The sequence below is a fragment of the Takifugu rubripes genome, chromosome 1 (assembly GCF_901000725.2).
Source record: "Takifugu rubripes chromosome 1, fTakRub1.2, whole genome shotgun sequence".
Lineage (NCBI taxonomy): Eukaryota > Metazoa > Chordata > Actinopteri > Tetraodontiformes > Tetraodontidae > Takifugu > Takifugu rubripes.
The window spans coordinates 13131717-13152969 of record NC_042285.1 but is presented as its reverse complement, the minus strand read 5'-3'; the positions used below and the strand labels follow the sequence as shown (position 1 = coordinate 13152969).

The 21253-nt window shown below is 44.8% G+C and overlaps 1 protein-coding gene across 2 annotated transcripts in view; it reads left to right on the top strand.

Moving 5' to 3' along the window:
- svild (supervillin d) overlaps positions 1-18042 on the top strand; it is a 31989-nt gene extending 13947 nt beyond the window's left edge. For both annotated transcript variants that reach the window (XM_011606132.2, XM_029837735.1), the window contains 24 exons: positions 801-856; positions 3823-3908; positions 4727-4811; positions 5898-6385; positions 6474-6597; positions 10635-10782; positions 10898-10981; positions 11089-11175; positions 11309-11492; positions 11608-11780; positions 12412-12573; positions 12734-12870; positions 12958-13105; positions 13183-13328; positions 13495-13670; positions 13931-14066; positions 14219-14519; positions 14603-14757; positions 14923-15370; positions 15465-15620; positions 15791-15934; positions 16143-16255; positions 16337-16489; positions 16665-18042. In XM_011606132.2, coding sequence (XP_011604434.2) covers positions 801-856; positions 3823-3908; positions 4727-4811; positions 5898-6385; positions 6474-6597; positions 10635-10782; positions 10898-10981; positions 11089-11175; positions 11309-11492; positions 11608-11780; positions 12412-12573; positions 12734-12870; positions 12958-13105; positions 13183-13328; positions 13495-13670; positions 13931-14066; positions 14219-14519; positions 14603-14757; positions 14923-15370; positions 15465-15620; positions 15791-15934; positions 16143-16255; positions 16337-16489; positions 16665-16751 — 3977 coding nt within the window. In that variant the 3' untranslated portion in view covers positions 16752-18042. The remainder of the gene's footprint in view (positions 1-800; positions 857-3822; positions 3909-4726; positions 4812-5897; positions 6386-6473; positions 6598-10634; positions 10783-10897; positions 10982-11088; positions 11176-11308; positions 11493-11607; positions 11781-12411; positions 12574-12733; positions 12871-12957; positions 13106-13182; positions 13329-13494; positions 13671-13930; positions 14067-14218; positions 14520-14602; positions 14758-14922; positions 15371-15464; positions 15621-15790; positions 15935-16142; positions 16256-16336; positions 16490-16664) is intronic.
- The last annotated feature ends 3211 nt before the right edge of the window (positions 18043-21253 follow it).

Sequence of the window (21253 nt, the reverse complement as noted above, 5' to 3'; positions counted from 1 at the left end):
AGAATTGATTTGGTCATTTTAGCTTTGAAGAGAAGAAGTAGTGATGATGGTGGAATCACTCCCAGGAGAATCTATTCTTTCATGGACTACACAGACACACGCACACACAGAGTTTTGTGTCTCTTCATGCAGTCTGACTCTGCTGCATTTTTTCAGAACCATCTTGGGGCGAGGGAACATTTGTTCTATGTTCATTTCCTTTTAGGAGCATATCTATTAATTTTAAAGTGACAGTTTTTAAGCCCTTATCACTAGCCAGCTAAATCCTGTGCGTGTGTGAGCGAGTGCAGCTCATTCCCATTTCCTCTTGAGCAGTGTTTCTTGGCTGCTATGGATTTTGGTGTGTGCAGAGTGTGTTTATCCGTGAATGAGGTTGGCAAAGCGTGTGTGCCTTTGTAGTTCTGTATTCTGCATAAAACACTGCGATGAGTGTTCTCAGCCGTCCAGGTCGAAGAGAGCTCTCGGTTTAAGAAATTCCAACTGGACTTCCTCTAGTATTTCAAAGACGATTCACCGCTTATCCAGGAGGTTTCGTCCGTTGTAAACTGGTTTAGATTTATTATTTCAAACTGAAGATGCCTCCTGGATAAAAGATGAACGTCCTTGAAAAATTAGAGGAAGTCCAGTTGGATTTTCTTAAACCAAGAGTATTCTGTGGTTAAAGAACAGTGTTTATTTAACCACGTGTGATCTCACCTTTAAACCAATTATCAATATCAAATTGTTTTATTAATCATTCGTATGTCATAGCAAATGTTTTCTTACCAGTGTAATATTTCTGTGTGTGTGTGTGTTTTCAGTTGATGAGGGTCCAGTGGATTCAGCCAAGAGGACTTTCAAGATGTCTCTTTTTAAGGTAAAATGTTATGGATTTGCACAAGCTCCCCTTATCCAAATATTTTGTAGGATTTGGGATCGTCTGCTGCACTCCTGTGACTCTCATTAGGAAGAAGCAGCAGTTTGTATCTTATAACTAAGGTCTGAGGTTTGAAACACTTATATATTTTTATTGTGTAATGAATACATTTGTAAAAACAAAAGTGGTCCCTAAGGACTCACCGGGGTCTGCGACTATCTCGTCTTACACGTTGAAATACAATTAATCTCTACGACAACACATTCCCAGCCAACTCTCGAAACTGATGTAGAAATGTTTGACTGATGTGACGATGGCTTATCTTTGGTATATTTTTCTTCACTTAATCTTTTTCACTCTCTGATTTACTCCCAGCTGGTTCCAAAACAGATGGTGTGTGTTTCAAACATCACAGAAACTTTGGTCCATTAACAAATTGAGCTGTTCCGTGCAACATTGAGCTGCCCTCCACCTGGTTGAACCCTGGGCCAATATCATGACTTCACACATACACACACACACCACTGGAGGTCTTTGCCTAGTGCTGGGAAAAGAAATATACACATCTAAAAAGATCCACGTATAAACCTGATTATGTTCCTGTTTCTACAGGAGATAAACACATGTGCACTTTCTCAAGCTGCTTCGGTTTCATAAGCAGCCTGGTTTAAGGATATTAAAAGGAAATGGCTCCTCATTTTTATAGACCGGTGGGCCCTGCCAGTGCTAGGCAACTGAACAGAGACAGTAGCAAGTTCCTGTGACAAAATAAATCCATCTTGGTTTACGTGTGTTATTCTCTCTAGTCTTCAGTATCCGCCCTTGTCATGATGGCGGTAGTTTAAAGGAAGCTGGCTTTGACAGCAGCGCTGACAGATGCCCCTCTGCTGTCGTCACTTGTGTCTTATCACTCGGTTCTCCTTCACAGTCCACGATGAGGCCGGTGAGTCACGGTCTCGTTGCAGGAGAGACAGAGGGGGATGAGGCGTATGTCTGTCTGCACACACAGACATTGTCAAATTGATATTTACGCCGTAAGCCGGATCACTTGGTGTGTAAAATCTTACTTGGTTGGAAATAAGTTGATTCTTTCTCCTCAGTGAGGGCTCTGATTTTCTCAGCTTCGGTGTCTAGCTTGTTATTCTCACAGCTGGTGATCCACTTATCTGCAGCAGGTCAGCTCAGGGCCCCAGTCGAGTGCTTACTGGCATTAGGTCCCACACAGCTGCACAATCTGCTCTGTTCATGATTTGATTCACGATTCATGAGCAGTCTGAGAAAGTTTTCCTGGACCAGGTTGCACTGGACGCTGCAGCAGGTTCCTTTCATTGTAAAATGCAACTACTAAAAGCTCACTAACACCTCAGCAGCAGGGCAACATTGTCATTTATATCATATCAAGTCTATCAGTTTTGCACAATTACCAGCTTTTATTGTTACCAAGGTGAAAATGTGAAAATCAGAGAATGGAGGAAATGCCTTTGTTCCAAAATGTGAATGAAATCTGTTTGACTGATTGTTACACACTGTATACAAGTGTAGCATAACATAAAAACAGGGTTTATTGCATCAAGATGGGATGACGATGATGATAATAATAATAATAAGGTCGGTGTTCTTCAGCTTTTGACATGTGGGAAATGTTTTCAACTTGCATTGATTATGTTTGAACGGCAACCATCAGCGATGTAATAGCAGCATCTGCCTTCACTCAGCCTGCTGGAGTCAACAGCGATCGTCCAAAAACAGAACCACTCCAAACTCCAATCCACTTTCTCTGATGTCAGAGTGTATTTCTAGTCATTTGCTATTCAGCACAAGCTGGGAAATATGGATTGGAAGCACAAAGACAAGTAGGAATGAGTCTTAACATTCACAAGCCACATGGCTGCAACTTTAAAAGGAACAGCAGACTATACATCTGTGAACTAATGCATCCATTGTTCTTCTAATGATTTCTTTCTAAAGTTTCATTTCCACCCTTTTGAAAGATGTAGTTAATTTTCCAACAGTCTGTGGATGTTGCAGCATAAAGAAATGTTTAAAGCTGGCCACCCGGTGCAGGGAGATAAATGTGCTGACTCTGACACAAAGCGGCTGCATACATCCAACATTCTGTGCTCATGTTTAAATCAGAGCTGACACAGCCAGTCTAAATTTAACATGCACCCAGTGCCAAGTGCAGGTAAAGTTTGGCAACTAAAATCTCTAAACTGACAGGCCAATAAAAGCTCATTTTTCTGGAAAAATGTGATGGAGACATTAATCAAAACATCAAGCAACCTGAAAATAAACCGGTGAAGCTTTAGGGATGCATCAGCCAGAAAGCATAAAATGAACATTGGCTTTTATTATTTTATTAACTCACAAGGAAAGTATGTTTTAACTACAGCATGAAAATAACATATGAAAGCCTGAGTGTGTCTTTATTTTCATGATCACATGAACATTAAAGTCTGTCTCATGGACAAACTCTTCTGCTCTCTTCTGGATGAACCGTCTGCAAATGTGAAGTCAAGTGTAGCCTTCTGTCTTTTTTTCCAGTTGTCTTTATGTACTTTTTCTTAATTATAAATATAGGTTACATAAAATAAGCAGTTGAGGTTTTTCCACATGAACCATGAAGTTTCTGGTTAAAAACAGCACTTTAGTGGAGGTTTCCTTTGAACTAGCTACAGCAAAATGCTTTAAGATTTAATTACTTTTTGCCATTATGTAACCTGTCTTTCCTAGACTGGCTCGGTCGGGGCTGGGTTGATAGTGCTGGCACGCGCTGCTTTTTCTGCCTTCGCCTCCTGGTTTTACTGTATGTGCTCAGCTTTGGCCACCACATGCTTTAAGCAGCTGCTGACTCTCCGCAGCACTAAACTCTGAGCAGCTCAATCGGAGCATTTGTTTCAGTCAGAGTCGGTTTTGTTTGTTCAGAGGTAACTTCAGGAAACAACCTTTCTTATCTATATGCGTAGGATTCGGAGGGTGTGGAGGATGAAACCAGTAGCAGTGACAGGGAGAAGTGCAAGCAGACCAGCAGCAATGAGGAGTCCTCCTCCAGGTAAGACGGAGACTTGTCTTGGTGTGGTTCCCCGCGGTTCGCTTGGCATTCTGTGTTTTGACCTTCGCGAGAGGCTGCTTTTTTCTTTGGATTTGAAGCTGGTCCTGTTACATGATCAGGTTGGACAAATAGAAACTAAGCTTAAATGGAGCAACATTAAGTACAGATGAGTTCAAAGGCTGTGTAATTATGTAAAGCAGAGATAAAGAAGATATATTCACACAATATACTGGTTTATGCACATTGTTTTATATTGAAACCTTTTTTAATACCGTTTCAAGTGAGTGAACTGAACTGGTTTTGACTTCATACAGTGTTTAGAAGACATGAGTCTGTTCAGATGTGCTATGGATGTTAACTGCTATACGGCTGAGCAGAGGCTTTAATTACTATAGCCCTATACTATATTGTCTGTGCAATGAATTTCAAACGCAAAGATGCATTTCCAGAAAGGCATTTCATGCTTAAAAGGCCAAAGCAAATTAAATGTGATGCTTGTGTTTCCCTGCTACAATTGATTATTAATGTCAAACTATCGGCTAAGCCAACATAATACATGCATGCGATAGCATTTATTATCGCACCCATGTACAGTTGGTTGCTTGTTTCTTTCTCTGAGCTTTAGCTTGATATGTTTTATTTTATTCCCAAGAAATGTTCCTAAACCCTCAGCTCCAAGCAGATTGTAGCATCCTGTGGAAATGGTTTCTAAAAGAGCGGATGATGTGTTCATGAATGAAGGACATTGTTTCACTTTATCGGTCCACAAACTGTATGTTTCAATATTTCTTACATCCCATTTTTTCCTGGTTTTCCAGACTTCCAGAAACTCATCTAAGCAGGGTGATGGATGAGAAAGAGGCCACCGATGAATGTGATGCCACTGCTGAGAAAGAGGAAAGAGTCAGTATTCTCTATTTTTCTGCGATTTGATGCTTCTCAGTGAACCTATTGATGTATTTTCTAAACTCAGCAGGTTCAGCTGTAGCAGTATTCTATCTGGATTTTCTTCAAAAGCCCTTTTTTCATGTGCTGTCTAATGCTGATAAATGTTAACACAGCCTGCGATCTAATTCCAGAACTCTTGCTCACTGTAGCATCGGCAGAGTTTCCAGCTGGCTCTGCTTTAGTTTGGACCTTTTTTAAACTTGATGTGTGGATTGTTTTTCATATCAGTGGTGTACAGTTGCAACACAAACACACACATGCTTCAATGCATGTGGACAAAGTGAAATGACATCACCCATATCCACAACCGCTCATCACAAGTAGTTAACGTTTGTGTGCGTACTGTATACCGCTGCAATCACAGACGGGTGTTTTTCATTTAAGAAGACCGCCTGCTTCGTTTTGCACTTTAACACTCGGCTGGCCCCACAATCTGCTTCCCCTTCATCTCCTCCCAAATCAGCACTCCCTCGTAACCTTTGACCACTCACCAAGTCGTCTGCTGTCGCTCCAGCTGCTCTCGTATTGAAACAATAACACACTCAAATGGGTGTGTTTGTGTGGATAAGTGCATGTCCATGTGTGCTTTATGAGTTTTAACATTTAAAATCTCATCTCGTATCATGTGGTAGCTCACGCTACAAAAGGCTTTTGTCCTGGGCTTATTCAACACAACATGTGCATTCTGTAAATGTGAAATATTTTTACTGAAAACATGGAAAACATCTGTTACATTACGTCCTAAACAGGCCGAATTTAGTATCGGAGAGAAAGGAATTCCATCCAAAATTCTTTGTTTCTGGTTTGATACATCTATAACACCCTCAAGAATTTCTTGATAACAGCATTAGGACAGAGGACCGGGCTGTTGCATTGGCCTTAAATATAGCTTTAAAAACATTATTTTATACCATTAATGGTAAAACTCACACACACACACACACACACAGCCAGTGTTACACATTGAGATCAATATCAGGTCATTTTACTTGGCACCTAAATAATAATTAATTTATTTTTTTTCCGTCCACTCCGATTCAGCATTCCAGTCCCCCAGGTAAGAACAGAGATGCCTCCCCTCCGCCATCCCCTTCCTGTCACGTCACCTCACTGCAGCGTCAAAACTCGGGGTCTCATGGCATCAAGGGAATCCTAAAGAAAAGCCGCTCCACCAGCGTGGAGTCCGACCACAGTGAGGGCTCTGCTCCACCCACACCAGCTCGCCAGGGCAGCATCACTCTGAGCCACCCCGAGAGTGATGACGAGCTGGAGGAGGAAATGGACGAGGATTCGAATGGGGAAAGTTACAGAGACGAGGGGTCTTTATCAGAGGACACCGCGGACGGAGGGTGCTTCAGTGCCAACAGACAGCTGACAGGGGGAGGCAGCAGCAGCAGCAGCGGGAGCTATGAGGAGATGAGGAGTCCGTCACCTGATGGGAGTCTGGAGCAGTCATCTTCAATGTCGGAGGATGTGGAGGAGCTGGAGGGTAGTTTGGATGGAAGCCAGGGCTCCTCACTCAAACAAAGGTCTTTTCTCAAGCTAAAACCTCACCTCATGAAGCATCAATTCATTAGAACCTGAATAAAATCTTCAAATGTGTCTCTGTCTTCTAAGGCTGGGAGAGTTCACCAGAGAGAAGGACAGAGTGAAAAAGACAAAGCCACACGACCAGATCCAGACATCACTGGCTGGTCGTTTCAGTCAGCTCCAAGATGCTGAAAATGCCTGGAAGAAAAAGGTAACTGTCAGTGGCTGCTTGGAGGTTAAAATAAACGCTGAGAATCCTGTAGAGCTGGTTTTGGAATGCAGTGGGGGTTCTTTTTTAGATGGACAAAGGTCTGTAATGTGTAAATCCTGCCATATGTCAGGGCTTCCCTGGCTTTGTGTGCAGGGAGTGGAAGGTTGGTCAGCCGACACATTTTCTTCCTCTGCTGAATCAGCTTATTTCTCAGAGCCACTGCCAAATGGTTGCCGCGCCAGATTTGACCGTGGTGATGCCAAATCTAGAGATTCAGAGCTTAGCTAGTCTCCTAGAGACAAAGGGTAACATTTTTTCTTGTCTTTTAAAACCACCTTTATGTCAACCCTTGTGGCTAAACCTGTAAACCCTCAGAATAATGTTTGCTTTCTTTGTTAGCTATGTGCTCGGTCTCTTAAATGTATTTAAACAGTCAGGTCACTGGGTTTCACACAGGTGACACGAGCTAAGATGACTGGAATATTTTGAATTGGTAATAAAAGTCAATTCGAAAATTTCTTCAGGACAAATGGGACCACCCGGACTGAGCTTTGACCTGGAAAAACAGGATAATAACCAGTTCAAGTATGCTGCAGCAATGGAAAACCCCTGCATGTGCCACTAGGAAATCCTTATTGGACTCAGAGATTGAAGTGATGTCATGTGTCTCTATACAGACTGTCTTCTGGCTCGATGACTGTCAGGATCAGTGATCCTCTTGGGGGATTTCTGGTTTGTGCTTCTTCATCCAAGGATGACCTAACCTTTGAATCAATCTACTCATAGACTGGAAAAAGCTGCATCGAATGTTAAGTAAAGTCAGACAAAAAAGAGCAAATCTCTTGTCAAATACAATCATTTTGGAATTCTCTGGCCCGCCTTGGCTGTGATGAATCCTAAAATTAATCATTTATAAGCAGAAAAACTGCATTCTGAACACATGCACACCGTGAAATCAAAGCTGTGTCCAAACAGTCTGGATTTTTACTTTAAAGTCCTTCCGGAGTGTTTGGCTGCTAATGGAAAAGCGTTAAGGAACAAACAAAATGTCCTACAGGGTTTGGCTACATGACTCGCACTGATACTATATTGGGACCAGCTAAGGGACCTTCAAGTGCTTGTGAGTGTTCTTGCTACACGTGTGTTCTTCCTTGAAAGAAAAGGGTTTTTACATGTTTCAGCGTGTCATTTCATCTCCTGCACTGCCAAGCCAGAGCAGATGTTGTTGCTTTTTGAGTGATATGTGGGAGACCACGGATTCATGCATGGTACGCAGCACGGCCATCTTCAACTAGCTCCAGATGTTTCCTGTCAAGCTTGCTAAACAGTTCCGTGCACCACAGTTGTGTTGTAAAGTGAGACCTTGTTGTAAAATCAATTTAAAGAGGGTCTCGTTTTTTCAAAAGTAGTTGCTCTGGATTTGTGTTGTCGGGTTGTGGCAGGTCATTAGCCAATGATTCTGTACATCTTCTTACACCTGAAAAATCAGCCGTGTTCTTTCCTCAATGTACCTAAAACAAAAAAAGTTGTCTTGTACACTTTTTAAAGTGATGTATTACATGTATTACATTTCAGTACGGCTTTAGTGTTTACCTTATTTAGGATTTGTCCTGTCATTTCAGTTGTATTTTTATAAATGATAAATATGACGACAGAAAACTTTTAAGTTTCTTCTTTTTAGCGACTGCACGTGATTTTATCTTCCTTTCTTGAACTGACTCTGTCTTCTTATTAGGCCTTCATGCTCGAACCTCCCTCAAACCTTTGGCTTTTGTAGACTAATGTTTCCCTCCTGTGCTGTAGTTCTTTCCTTCTCCTGTGATAATTTTCCCTTCCTCTTTTTCTCACCCTCCAGTTTCTTTGTCCTCACCTGTGGATTCTGTCCCTTTTTTGACCTCTGCCTGTCAACCTTTTCTTGTCCCTTCAGGTGAGTGTGTGCACAAGTTGAACATCTGCACGTCGCTGCCTGAGCCTCTCTGCATGATTAAGTTTCTGACGATCGCTCACTCTTTGTGAATTGTCCTGCAGGCCAATGTGAGTTGGTACTGTTATTACATGAATGAGGACTCTGCAGCTCTGTGTCTGTGTCACACTGTCAGTTTGAGCTGAGGTTCAGCCTGCAGGAAGGTAGGGCTGAGAAATACCCCTCTCTCTGGGGTCCTGTCAGGCCCAGGTACCTCCCTACTCTGACGGAGTTCAGAGACGTGCTGACAGCTGCAAGGGCTGTGTCAAATCTGTGTGTGTGTGTGTGTGTCTGTGTGTGTCTGTGTGTGTGTCTGTGTGTGTGTGTGTGGTGCCATCTCAACATATATGTCCTATTATTCTGATTTTAGAGTGAATTCTGTGACTCTCGATGCTGATATGTTAAAGGTGAGCCAGACTTCATCGACTTAAGAACAGAAACTGCACAGAAATAGTGTTTGAATTTGTTCAGTCTATGACACAGAGTTGAGCCTGGGTGTATTTGTGTGCCAGCACCACTATGGATTTTTCTGAACTTTATTCTCAGGTTAATGTTTGAACATACCTGCTACACACAATCTGTGTGTATGTGTGTGTGTTCTGGTCTTAAGTGGTAGGTTGTTAGAGAAGAAGTCATGTGTTTTTGTGTGTTTGTGTGTGTGCGTGTGTGTGTTTTGCTTATCTCACTCTGTGTCACGTTAATTCAGAGAAAATAACACAGTGGAATCCTCTGGTGTGTCATTTATGTTTGACTGCATTCGTTTTAGCTGTGTCCCAGCCAGGGTAGGAAGGATGATTAGTTGAACAGGGGTGGAGAATTTGCTCAGGGAATGTGAGTCGTCAACCACTTTTTTCCTCTCTTTTTCCAAGCCATCATTGACTTTATCCCGTGCTCGTATTTTTCTTTCCAAATGAAGTTTTATTTTAATGCATTTGTAATACACGCTAAATTAGTTTTTTAACTAGAGTAGCAATTGAAAGCACTGTAGTTAATATGGTCGAGCAGTTCGAGCTCCCATTAGTGAAAGCAGGCTCGCAGCGTGACCAGGATGTCACAGGGCTCCTTTCATTGCGTGTTAAAATTTCAGTAATATGTCTTATTTGGTTGGTCCTCCTGTTAAGATCTTTTGTGCGCTCATTGTGCTCTGGCTTTTGTTTTCCACTCCTACTTTTATCTCTTATCTTTCTTTGGCATCGGTTTTAATTGGAAAAAATTATTCTCCTGTACATTATTCGCTTCAAACTTCTCTGTTTTGATGCTGTGTAGAGGAGCAGTGTGGCTCTTGATACTGATCTTTCAACAATCGCGTTTAAATTACCTATCACCCCTAACTATTTTCATTGGAATGAACTTAATGTCACATTTTTTTTCAAAGACGCGTCTATTCTAACACGGTGACATCAGATCGGCTGGCGTTCCTCCTCAGTCAGACATCTTTTTTTGCTCATAGCCTCAAACATCTGTGACTGTTTAAGTTGTCTACTCAAAGTCCACAGGAGAGACAGCGCTATGAGCTGCAAAGTCACAGTCAGCACATCAAGCACTACAGAAAAGCTAGCGTAGGAACTCAGCTCATACGCTGCTGTTGCACTTTTATCACATTTATACTTTTTTTTAACATTTATCATTTTTGTATTTCTTTTGTGCAGCCCTGGTGCCTTTAGGAGTCTGGAGAAATGCCACTGTAGAAAAAAAAAAAAGTCAGTAGTCATGGTGCATGCTATGGGAGCCAGTAAAAACACACAGCGAACGAATATCGCTAATTACTGCAGCAGATCTTGGGCTCCAGTGGGACATCTTGGGTAGGAAAGCTCTGCAAATGTATTTCTAATGAGGGAGCTTAGGTGAAAGTTGGCAGCAGGAGTAAATCACAAAAGAATGAGAGGGCACTGGATGGCCCCAGAGCTTAAATAGCATTATAAAAACTAGAAATTAGACCAGCCTTCCTTAGTAACCAGGAAGTGACCAATTCCTGTCTGGTAGTTTGTGCTGTGCCTTTCAGCACCTTCAAAGGAAGACATCACGTTTATCAGTCGGCCTCATCACTGACTGCGGTCCTGCTTTTTCCTGATAGAAAGGCAACATTGATGTGGGGGCCAAAACGTCGTTGGCAGAGAGGATGAAGATCCTCAAGGACAAGGAGGAGCAGTGGAAAAACAAGGGCAAAGGAGCAGCTAATGACTCCGTTCAGTTCACTGTTGCTGGACGCATGGCCAAGAAAGGTGACGCGACAGATCCTAATTCACCGTTACTACACACACGATAAAGCTCCATATTCAACAGTGAATTCATCATTTAGTTGGTTTTCATGCGTCTTTCAACCTTGTTTTCTTCTAGGACTCGTGTCAGACTCTGGAAAGGAAGAGTCACCTCTTGTCTCTCTCAAGAGGTCTGCTGCCACACCGGTCAAGCCTCATGAAGGTACCAGATGTTCTTCTGCTGTAATTTAGTCGCCTGTTAGAGGAAAATTACTCGTTTTTTAGGGGTTTTCTTTGATGGTTAAGCAACTTTTGATTTTTGTGGGACAGAAATCTCAAGCAGAAGCAACGTTAAGGTGGAAGGAGACAAAAGACTCGACAAGCTTGAGTCTTTTCTCGACAAACTCCACAATAAAGGTACAGTCCGAAGTTGGCTGTTTCTATCTGAATCTCAGCTTTGATAGAGTCTTAAACAAAAACAAACTTATCAAAGCTGATTTTACATTTCCTGACCCATCCTTCCTGTTTCCTGCCTCACTGTGTGCGTCAGGCGGTAGCACAAGCAAACCCTCTACCATTGAGGTGACGGCAGAGCTGGAGAAGGAAGTAATGACCCTGGACGACGAAGAGACCTTCGGCAACTTCTATAAAAGCATCTCCCCCTCCGCACTCCAGGACTCTGCTTTGATCCTGACCGAAGATGACCTCAGCCAGATCCAGTCCAACAGTCCAACGTCAGTTAATATCAGTCAGCAACAGATGACTTGAAATTATTTTGCAAATCAGTCTCATTAAATGGTTTAAAAAATAGAGAGACTTTAAAAAATGCCAATGTTTGAATGCTTTCAGGCTCACTTCCACCGTCGCAGAACACAAGCGAGCAGTTCGACCAGCCAGAAGGAATCAGGGCTCCAGGAACCCTCTGCGGGCCCTGGCTGCCCGCAACGACATCCGACAGGTCTACACCGAGCAGAGGCTTAATGTGGCCTCGGTGGAGTCCAAGAGGATCCAAGTAGAGCGAAGTAAGACGCTCCAGATCCAAATGCTTTATGAAAAAAGCAGTGAGATTACAGTAATAATTTGGCCTTTTATTTATTTATTTATTTATTTTACTAATGTCAATATTAAACAACTCATTTTTGTACTATGTGCATCTATGTCAAAATCATGACGGGAACAACCGCTGTGTCCATGATACTGTTATCAGTCCCTCGACAGTTAGCTGATGTGTGTAAACTACCACGCTGCATAAAAACACGTTGAGCCTGGATGCTGATGAGATGAACTCGAGGACAGAACGTTTCTGACAGCACCAGCAGCTTTTTGTGTTCTCTACCCTGGACTGAACATACAGGTTTAATCTGCTGTGTACACATTCCCTTCATTTGGCCCCTTATTTATACACACACAACTAGTGTAACCACAGTGAGTGTGTCAAAGGATACACAAAAGGAAGAGAGAGCCGATGCTCTATGTTCTGTCTGTTTGACTGACTCACTCGTGCTGTGAAGTGCAAATATTAAGGCTTTTCTGCATTTTTAATCCATAATCAGCCACTAGTAATATTAATAAACTGAGATTATTGTTGCAGTGATGCAATCTACCAGGAAATGGCAGGAATTGATTACACTGATACATTTTTCTCCCTTAAAGTGGCCAAGCATTCCAGATCCAACTTGGCCGACGTGGCCTTGGCGGGCCTCGCCAGCAAAGAGAACTTCCGCAAGGTCAGCCTGCGCAGCGTGAAGTCCACAGAGGTCATGACCAACAACAGTTCACTGCCTTTCAACAAGCTCATGCTCATTCGCATTAAAGGTCAGAAGTGTGAGAGAAGTGTTTGTGTTTGTTTTGTATACGTGACAAAGTTGTCACCATAACCAGAGTGGTACATGACCCAGCGGTCAACCACAGTTTAAAAGTATTTCAGCTAAAAAAGAGCCTATCATTAAAGATTTACCAGCTGCTTCGTCTGCAGGTCGGAGACACGTACAGGTGCGTTTGGTGGAGCCAACAGCGCGCTCTCTGAACAGTGGCGACTGCTTCCTTCTCATAACACCCAAATGCTGTTTCATGTGGAGTGGAGAGTTTGCAAATGTCATCGAGAAAGCTAAGGTAGCGACCTTCGCTCGCTGTGTAGACCGCTTGTTCTACAGCTTGAAACACGGTTGGCATTTTCATGTGTCTGTGTGTTTTGAACAGGCATCCGAAATGGTGTCGTATGTTCAGACCAAAAGGGATCTCGGCTGTAAAGCCCCCCAGGTGACGGTGCTTGAAGAGGGCATCAACACCGACAGTCGATGGGCCACAGAGTTCTGGAGCCTACTCGGTGGAAAGGCTCAGTACAGAGGTCCCAGACATCTTCGGATCGGTGCTTGTTACCGACCCTGGGAGACCCGTCTGCTCATTCTGCTGTTTGTGTCACAGGAGCTGGTGAGCCAGAGGAGGACGAGATGTATGAGAGCGGTGTGTTGGACTCCAACGGTGTGTACCGACTCCAGGGAGACAAACTGGTGCCTCACGAAGATGCCTGGGCCTCCATCCCCAGTGTCTCCTTGCTTGACTCTAAAGAGGTAACAACCATTACAACATCTCACGTGTTGTCTGGTAAACACTGGATGTATGAATATACTTTCAAAAAACATCTGTACTGGAGCAGACAGGAAGTGTTTTTGTTTATGCCAACCTAAACGTTAGTCTTCTCTCCTCCTTCCGCCTAATTCGAATGTTCCTCAACAGGTTTTAGTGTTCGATTTTGGAAGCGAAGTGTACGTGTGGCATGGGAAAGACGTACCTTTGGGTGACAGAAAAGTTGCAGTGAAACTTGGCAAGCAGCTGTACAGCAGCAGCTACGACTACAGCAACTGCAGAGTCAACCCTTTAGATGCCTCCTGCACAAACACAGACATTCCCCAGTGAGTGTCAACCACTTGTTCACATCCTAATTTATGGTTTCCTGGTTAATGCAGTTGTAAAGCACACGTGTGGTGAACTATATTTATCTGGTTTTGTGTCTTTCCCCTTTAAGATCACAGTTCACTGTATGAATCATTTGACTATTAATAAGCAGTCAAGTTAAATTACGACTTGTGTTGGTGCGACCCCTAGTGGTCTCACCCCAGTACAGCTTCACGGGGAAGTTCTTTCGGGCTTTTTACGTGCTGATGATTCCCAGGAAAGGGGAGGGTCGTCCAAGTTGGACTCTGTTTGGCCGCCTGTCTGAGCACAATGAGACATCCCTGTTCAGAGAGAAGTTCCTGGACTGGGCTGAGAGGAAGAAAGAGGAAGTCTCTCAGGCTGAGGAAGTTAAGGTTGGTCAGCAAAATCTGTGACAATCTGTGCTGAAACAGCGCAGTTGTGTTAGTTTGGGGTTGTTTTTTTTCTATTTTAGACTATGTGCATTCCTTAAGTTAATTGTGCTGTGTTGATTATTAAGTGACTGAGAAGTCTCGTCTCCTATCAGAGTCCCGTCCACTTCGTAGAGCGTCTGTCTTTTGACTTGGAGCTGCAGCCATGTGACGCTAAGGCCCTGCTGGACAATGAGCCAGAGCCAGTGAAGACAGTTCTGGAGGGGGTGAACATCCAGCGGGGTTACGGGATGGTGAGGGCTGATGATGGACGACAAGCACAACTGACAACAGTCGGCGTAGAGGCCTGGCACATCAAGGAGCACGGCGAGGAGGAATTACCCAAAGAGAGCATGGGCCAACTGCACGAGGGCGACACCTACATCATCCGCTGGACCTACTCTGTCACCACGCTCGGTGAGCAATGTTGATTTGAGGACAAAAGTGAAGTCAGTGTTGCTGCTTTATTGACTCCGTTTGCTGCGGGTGGGGTTTGTCAGTGGGAAGGAGGCAGAAACCCGGCGAGCTGAGCAGCAGCACTCCAGGAAGAGAGAGGACGGCTTGTTTCTTCTGGCAAGGTCGTCACTCCAGCATCAGCGAGAAAGGAACCTCGGCCCTGATGACAGTGGAGCTGGGCAGCCACAGAGGGTCACAGGTGCGTGTCAGATCCTCACAGTGGTCGGCAACGTTTCACTTCCACATGTGCCAAATAAGTTTCAAGTTTCAAAAACTCTCATTCCTCCGGTGTCTATTTCTTTGTCTTTATGGAAGAGCATCAGTGGTTGTGATGTGTTCATTGTGTGCCTGCTTGGCTGTTCAGGTGTTGGTGAGTGAGGGCAAGGAGCCGCCATGCTTCCTGCAGCTCTTCCAGGGAGGGCTGATCGTTCACAAAGGCAGCAGAGAAGATGGTGCAAACCAAACGGGTGAAAATAGCTGGAGGTTGTTCTGTGTCCGTGGAGAGGTGGAGGCGGAGGCCTCATTGGTGGAGGTCGATTGCCAGCGTTCCAGTCTGCGCTCGCGCACCAGTCTGGTGCTTCTCAGCGCTCAGAAAAGTCTCGTCTACTTGTGGCACGGCTGTAAAGCCCAGGCCAACGCCAGGCAGGTGGCCAAAAGGGCTGCAGACAGAATACAGGAGCGGTGTCCCTCTGAGCTGGGTCTGAGGAGGAGCAGCAGTGTGACAATAGAGGTGGTGGAGGAAGGATCTGAGCCTGCGGAGTTCACAAAGGTGCTGGGCTCACAGGACAAGGCCTACGACTGTATGCTGCAGGGTATGTGCTCACGCTCACGCACGCATCAGCGGCAGTTAACGCCAAAAGCACCCGTCGGCGCGGTGAGCTCACGGCTCGACGGTGTCATCCACAGATCCTGGGAAGTACAACTACACCCCGCGGCTGTTCCATCTGAGTGCCAGCTCCGGCGTGTTTGAAGGGCAGGAGAAGCTGTATTCTGCCAGAGTGACAGAGGGAATCATGGCCATGCCTTTCCTGCAGGAGAACCTCTACTCTGCACAGCAGCCAGGTGCAAGCACACCTTTACTTTAGTGGGCGATACGTATTTGTGAGTCTGCTTTGTCTCCTCTTGGATAGTAGAGCGGTGATGAAAGCACCAGTTGTGGTCTATGAACTATCATCCGTGATGATGCAACAACTACGATGTGGGAACCGTAACAACCCTTTTTGTTTCCTCAGCTTTGTTTATGCTGGATAATCGGATGGAGGTGTACCTGTGGCAGGGCTGGCAGCCCGAGGACACGGAGTGCACCGGCTCCGCAAAGATACGCTGGAACAACGAGCGGAAGTGCGCCATGGAGACGGTGCTGCAGTATTGCAAAGGTGAGAGCCTGGGAACCCACTGAGGGGCGAGTTGAGTGTAGCTGATGAGGAGGGGTGACGACAGGGTAAAAGCCTGTGTGATGTTTAGGAGTTGGGATCATTTAGTTTTTAGTCTGAACGGGACGGCAGCAAGAAAAGCTGCTTACATGTCCAACTTTAGCTGACGCTGCTTTATTTCCACTTAAACCTGCTCTGTGGCGATTTGCAGAGAAGAACCCTCGGCGCCCCCCTTTGGCTTATCTGGTTCTAGCAGGCTATGAACCTCTCACCTTCACCAACATCTTCCCATACTGGGAGAAGGACTCAAGGATTACTTCAAAGGTTGGATTTTTAAAATATGCGCAGCGTGGAGTCAGTGGTGCAGCGGTACAGTTTTGGACTTGTGTCGTGTCACGTCCGTAGGCAGAGACCAAGAACAAGGTGGTGCTAGTGAAGGAGGCGCTGTCTAAGCTCAGCAGGCAGCAGTACTCGGTCGAGGAGCTGACCAGGAAACCGCTGCCAGAAGGGGTGGATCCCCTGCGCCTGGAGGATTACCTGTCGGACCAGGACTTCGGGGTAGGACACCTGACAATTAAAGTTGATGTTACACAGGCAGCGTTCACACCTGTAAAGATGTGATGTGATTTACGTTTCATTAATGTGACGATATAATAAGCCAAGCAGAAATCCGAAGAGCTAGTTATCAGTTATCAGCTAGTTACCAGTTATTGTTATTCTTGAATGCTTTCAGAACCTTCTGGAGATGAGTCGAGTTGAGTTCAACGCCCTCCCCAACTGGAAGCAGAAAAACCTGAAGAAGAGCAAAGGCCTCTTTTAAAACACCATCTGTCTGTTTTTTTTTAAGTTTCTTTCTTTTATGCCTTTTGTTTATTCTTGTTTAGAGGATAAACAGCAAATGTACATTTTTGTTAAAATGTTGATCTATTTTTAATATCAGTGTTACTCTCAAATATTTTAGCTACCTATTATGTGCAATGGTTTTTTTTTTACCTTCATATAATTTGTCCTCTTATGATAAAGAATTACCCTGTCGTCTGAAATGTGTAATATACTCGAATGTGTTTTATGTTTACTAGAGGGGATTCTAAAGAAATGCTCAGTGTTTCAACATTTAGAGGCAAAAGGAAAGAAGGAAATCAGTGGAGAGGATGAAAGTGGTGCATTTAAAGCACGATTGTACTCAGACGGCAAACTCATTCGCCTCCTAATCTTTTTTTCATTTTCTTTGTGTTTGTATGTGTGTATATAGAGCGATATCCAGCAACCACTTATCCATTTAACCTTTAGAACCATAGTGGAATTCAATACTTTCTGGTCCTTGTGAACACAGTGCACGTTTGACAGGGACGTCCTGGTTGTGTGGGACCAATCAGAAATGTTACTTTTGAATCCCTCTTTACTAAATGTGCAGCCTTCCCTATATTAACTGTGTGTGTGTGCGCGTGTGTGTGTGCGTGTGTGTGTGTCAGTGTGTGAGAGTGTGAGAAACAGCCTTTCTTGCTGAGGCCAATACTATCAATGTACACTTTGCTAAACAATCATGTATTACTTTGTTACATTAAGCCTCTTTTATGGAATGATTAAGAACTTCACCATATGTGGAGCATCCAGGCGAAATATATTCTAACGGCACATACCAGTAAACATTGGTGGTGGGGAAAACGAGACATGATTCCCTCTGAAATAAACTTTTTTTTTTTTTGGTAAAGATGCTTTACTTCCTCTGTAACAGCTGCATTTTCAGTCATTTAGAGACACAGGGAGTCTCTGAAAGCCTACGGTCCAACCTCCAACAGCAAAATGATGTCACCTGACATCCCAGAGTCACTCTGTCCCAGCACAAAAGCTCAGGTGGAACTAATTACATTACCAACGGCTCCTAAATGGAACGGAGCCATTGTTGTGGACACAGGGGAGTCCTTGAAGTGCACCATTAAATTCAGCCCCTCTCGATGTTATTAATACCATCTCTGGTGTGAAGGTCATCCTGTTACCACTGACGGTTGTTGTCACCTCTCTAATGTTTGATACGATTACTTCAATTTTCCAGTTATATCACTCAATCGTGTTAGAAAACCATTTCATTAAAACATCAAGTGGCCAGGAGACAAATTCGTCTACATTATTAAGCACTTGGATTGTGGCAATCAGTTGGCTCCTAATGCCTTACTAATAATGTCTTGGACATAGTGGCCTTCTTCAGATGGGTGGATGTTATTAAAAACACTCTTTGAAAGACATCTCCTTCCCCCTTAAATTAAATATACAATAAAAAACTTCTCACGTTCGTACAGTATGTCGCCGCAGTGTTCACATGTGGCCACTAGAGGGCGATATCAGGCCTGTTGTCCTTGTCCTGTGGTGTTTGCTTATCAGCAGTCAAAAAGTAAAGTAAACACAAAGAAAACATGCATCAGAGTTTACTACGCCCCTTGTAAACACACTAATGTAGCTATGGAAGACTAAAGCCCCCACATGTCGGCTCGCACTGATGCCAGCAACCATGCAGCAGCGCTCTGCAACAGATGGCAGAGACGACCGAGAGTTTGGTTCTGTGTAGTTATTATGGGCTGTGAGCATGAATCACCTTTGTGATTCTACCTTCTGGCTCAGGTGCAGCGTCTGGCTGACAGACAGCAAAGTGTCCAATGTGTGATTACCTGAGTAACGAGCCGTCAAATATGTAGACTGATCACACTTGGAGAGGGGCCCAGGTTCCCTCCTGCTGGACATCATTAAAACGTATTTTAATACTTTCAGAAATATGGTTATTGCATGGAGTTATATATTTAAACTCCTTTAATTGAGGATTTTGTCCTGATTGTGGACTAATTCTTGCCAGGGTACAGTGGGAATATTGGCTGTAGGGCCCCTAAACGAAGGGTCATGTGATCCCTGTAGCGTGGGAGTGTGAGCTTGGGTCACATTGCCAGCAGTGAGTCAGGCTCATCCCTGGTGAGGGTTGGACTCTGCCAGGAATGCTCTTTCTCACCTTGTCTGATTTTCCAGCAAGCCGGGTGATAGAGAGGAGGAGGGGTTCAGGGGTCTCTGCTGGTTGGTTGATGACCTCATGCTGGGATGAAGATCAGTCCATGGTCCTCAAATGTGAAAAGTGGGGGTGTCTGGATCAGAGGAGTTACCGCCCCAACTCAGGATCTGGTTTGTGAGTGAGGGGAGATGAACAGCTGGGCTGGACCAGAGTTCTGGTGTCTGGCTTCCAGGTGGAGGTGTTTGGGACATGTCCATCCAGGAGGACACCCCCGGGCAGCCTGGGAGCAGGTGGAAGCGGCTTGAGAGGTGATCATTCATGTACCTGCACGTCAGCGTTTCAATATCCACACATTCACACGCATCCGTTCCCCTGGTGAAACACTAGATCTTTTCTCATCCAAGGAGCTCAGTGCAGCCCGGAGAGTTTAAAGACTTTATTTTTGCTGGTTTATGCTTCCACCTGCTGCCGTTTATTCAGCTGAATACAAAACAATAATGAAGGAGGAAAGAAAATCACACACCTTCCAAATAAAAGATGCTTTGGGATTGATTTTCTCAAAACAGCTCATCGATCCCATCTGTAATTTGTCTGTGCTTCGGCCTTTGTGAGACTTCTCTCACTCCACATTACTTATTTGAAGAGAATTCTTCACATTTTCCAACCCTGAGGTGAAAGAGTTTGACTCACTTTTATTAAAAAAAGAGATAGAAATATTAAAAGTATCATTTTATTGCATCATACTCAAGGTCTTTTATCATCTGCTTGTGCACCGGGCTGTTTTGAAGTGAAAGCTGCAGTAACCTTGGATGACTCTGTGTGTGTGTGTGTGTGTGTGTGTGTGTGTGTGTGTGTGTGTGTGTGTGTGTGTGTGTGTGTAACCAGTGGGATTAAAGGTGATAATGTTCCTAATCAATGTTTCCTCCCTGGCTTTTCTCCCAGCTGCTCACTGACTCTGGATTCCTGCTCAAATGTGCTCGCCAAGTTCTCCCAGCCTTCTTAAGACCTGCGGCGAGATTAAGGCTCTGAGCTGCGCTACAGTTTCTGGCCCCGCCCACAAGGTAGGATTTACAGCACCTCATTAGGAGACCTTTCTGCAAGTGTTAGGATGACGAGAACTTTCCTTCCAAAATGACATTTTGACACCTTGGATGTTTCAAAAGCTAACTGACGTAATATTTGTCTTATCAGTTAAGCTCGGATCGGATCGGATCGGATCGGATGCGTCTTGAGTAGGCGAGGAGGACGCTCGCGGGGTACATGTGTTCTGGATCACTGGAGCTGCCTCCACTGAGGCTGCTGCAGCGAGCATTTGTGCTGGGTGTCAGCGGGTACTTCCAGGCGGCAGATGGTGACAGTTCGACTTCTTAGTTTCAGCGCGGCGGAAGCACACCCACACGCACACTTGCCTCGGTTCAAGTGAACTTCCACCACACAGAAAGAAACCAGAGGCCTCTCTGGGCCCCTAACGCACAGCGGGCGACAGGAGCAGGCACTGGACGCAACGGCGACGACAGCCTAACACCAGCAGCCCCGACATCAGATGAGAGGGGAACTGCGGATGGCAGATTGATGGAAAGATCAGCCCCTCACTCATCCATCATTCTGACTCTTGTTCCATCCAATCTGGAGCAGAGAGCGGTGTTGGGCCAGGCCCGACCATCAAGGAGGACCCGCCTGACAGAAGGCATGTTGGGGTCTCAGCCGGAAGCTTTGTGCCTCCGCAGGCATGAAGGGATTTGCCTGAGCAGCACAACGACACGTCTGGGCAGAACCTGTGGGAAGTGTCGCGCCTCAGACCCGCTGAGCTGGAGCCGCCGCACGTGTCGGACAAACTTCCTGACTGACCCGTTTGTTCCTCTCCTCTTTGGAGGATTTTGTGCTGCATCGAACACATGATTGGGAGACGTCGGCAGACAGACGGGCTTTTAAAACTGATAAATATGCAACGCCTACGCAGCGACTGTGGGAGAACCAGTGAGTCATTCCATGAGTTCACAAAAGGTGGAGTTGTTTTGTCTCCTTTGTGGAAACTAACATGAACACAAAGAGGATTTGATTCCTGTGATTAAGCCGCCTCATTTAGACGTCAGAGAGAAGATCCCTGTGCATCAATAACTAAATGCACCTGCATCGGTGTTTCAACAGGTCCCCCTGCTCTGACTGACCGACGCTTCTGGGTGTCAGACGCGGGTCGGCGCGGCCACGCCGTGTTGCGCCGTCGCTTGGGAAGCTTCTTTTTTTCTTTCTACAGCTGGATTTCAGAGGCAGCTTTGTAACCGAGCCATAGTTTCAGCTTGATGGGCCTCTCTCTGTGCACCCTGTTCTGC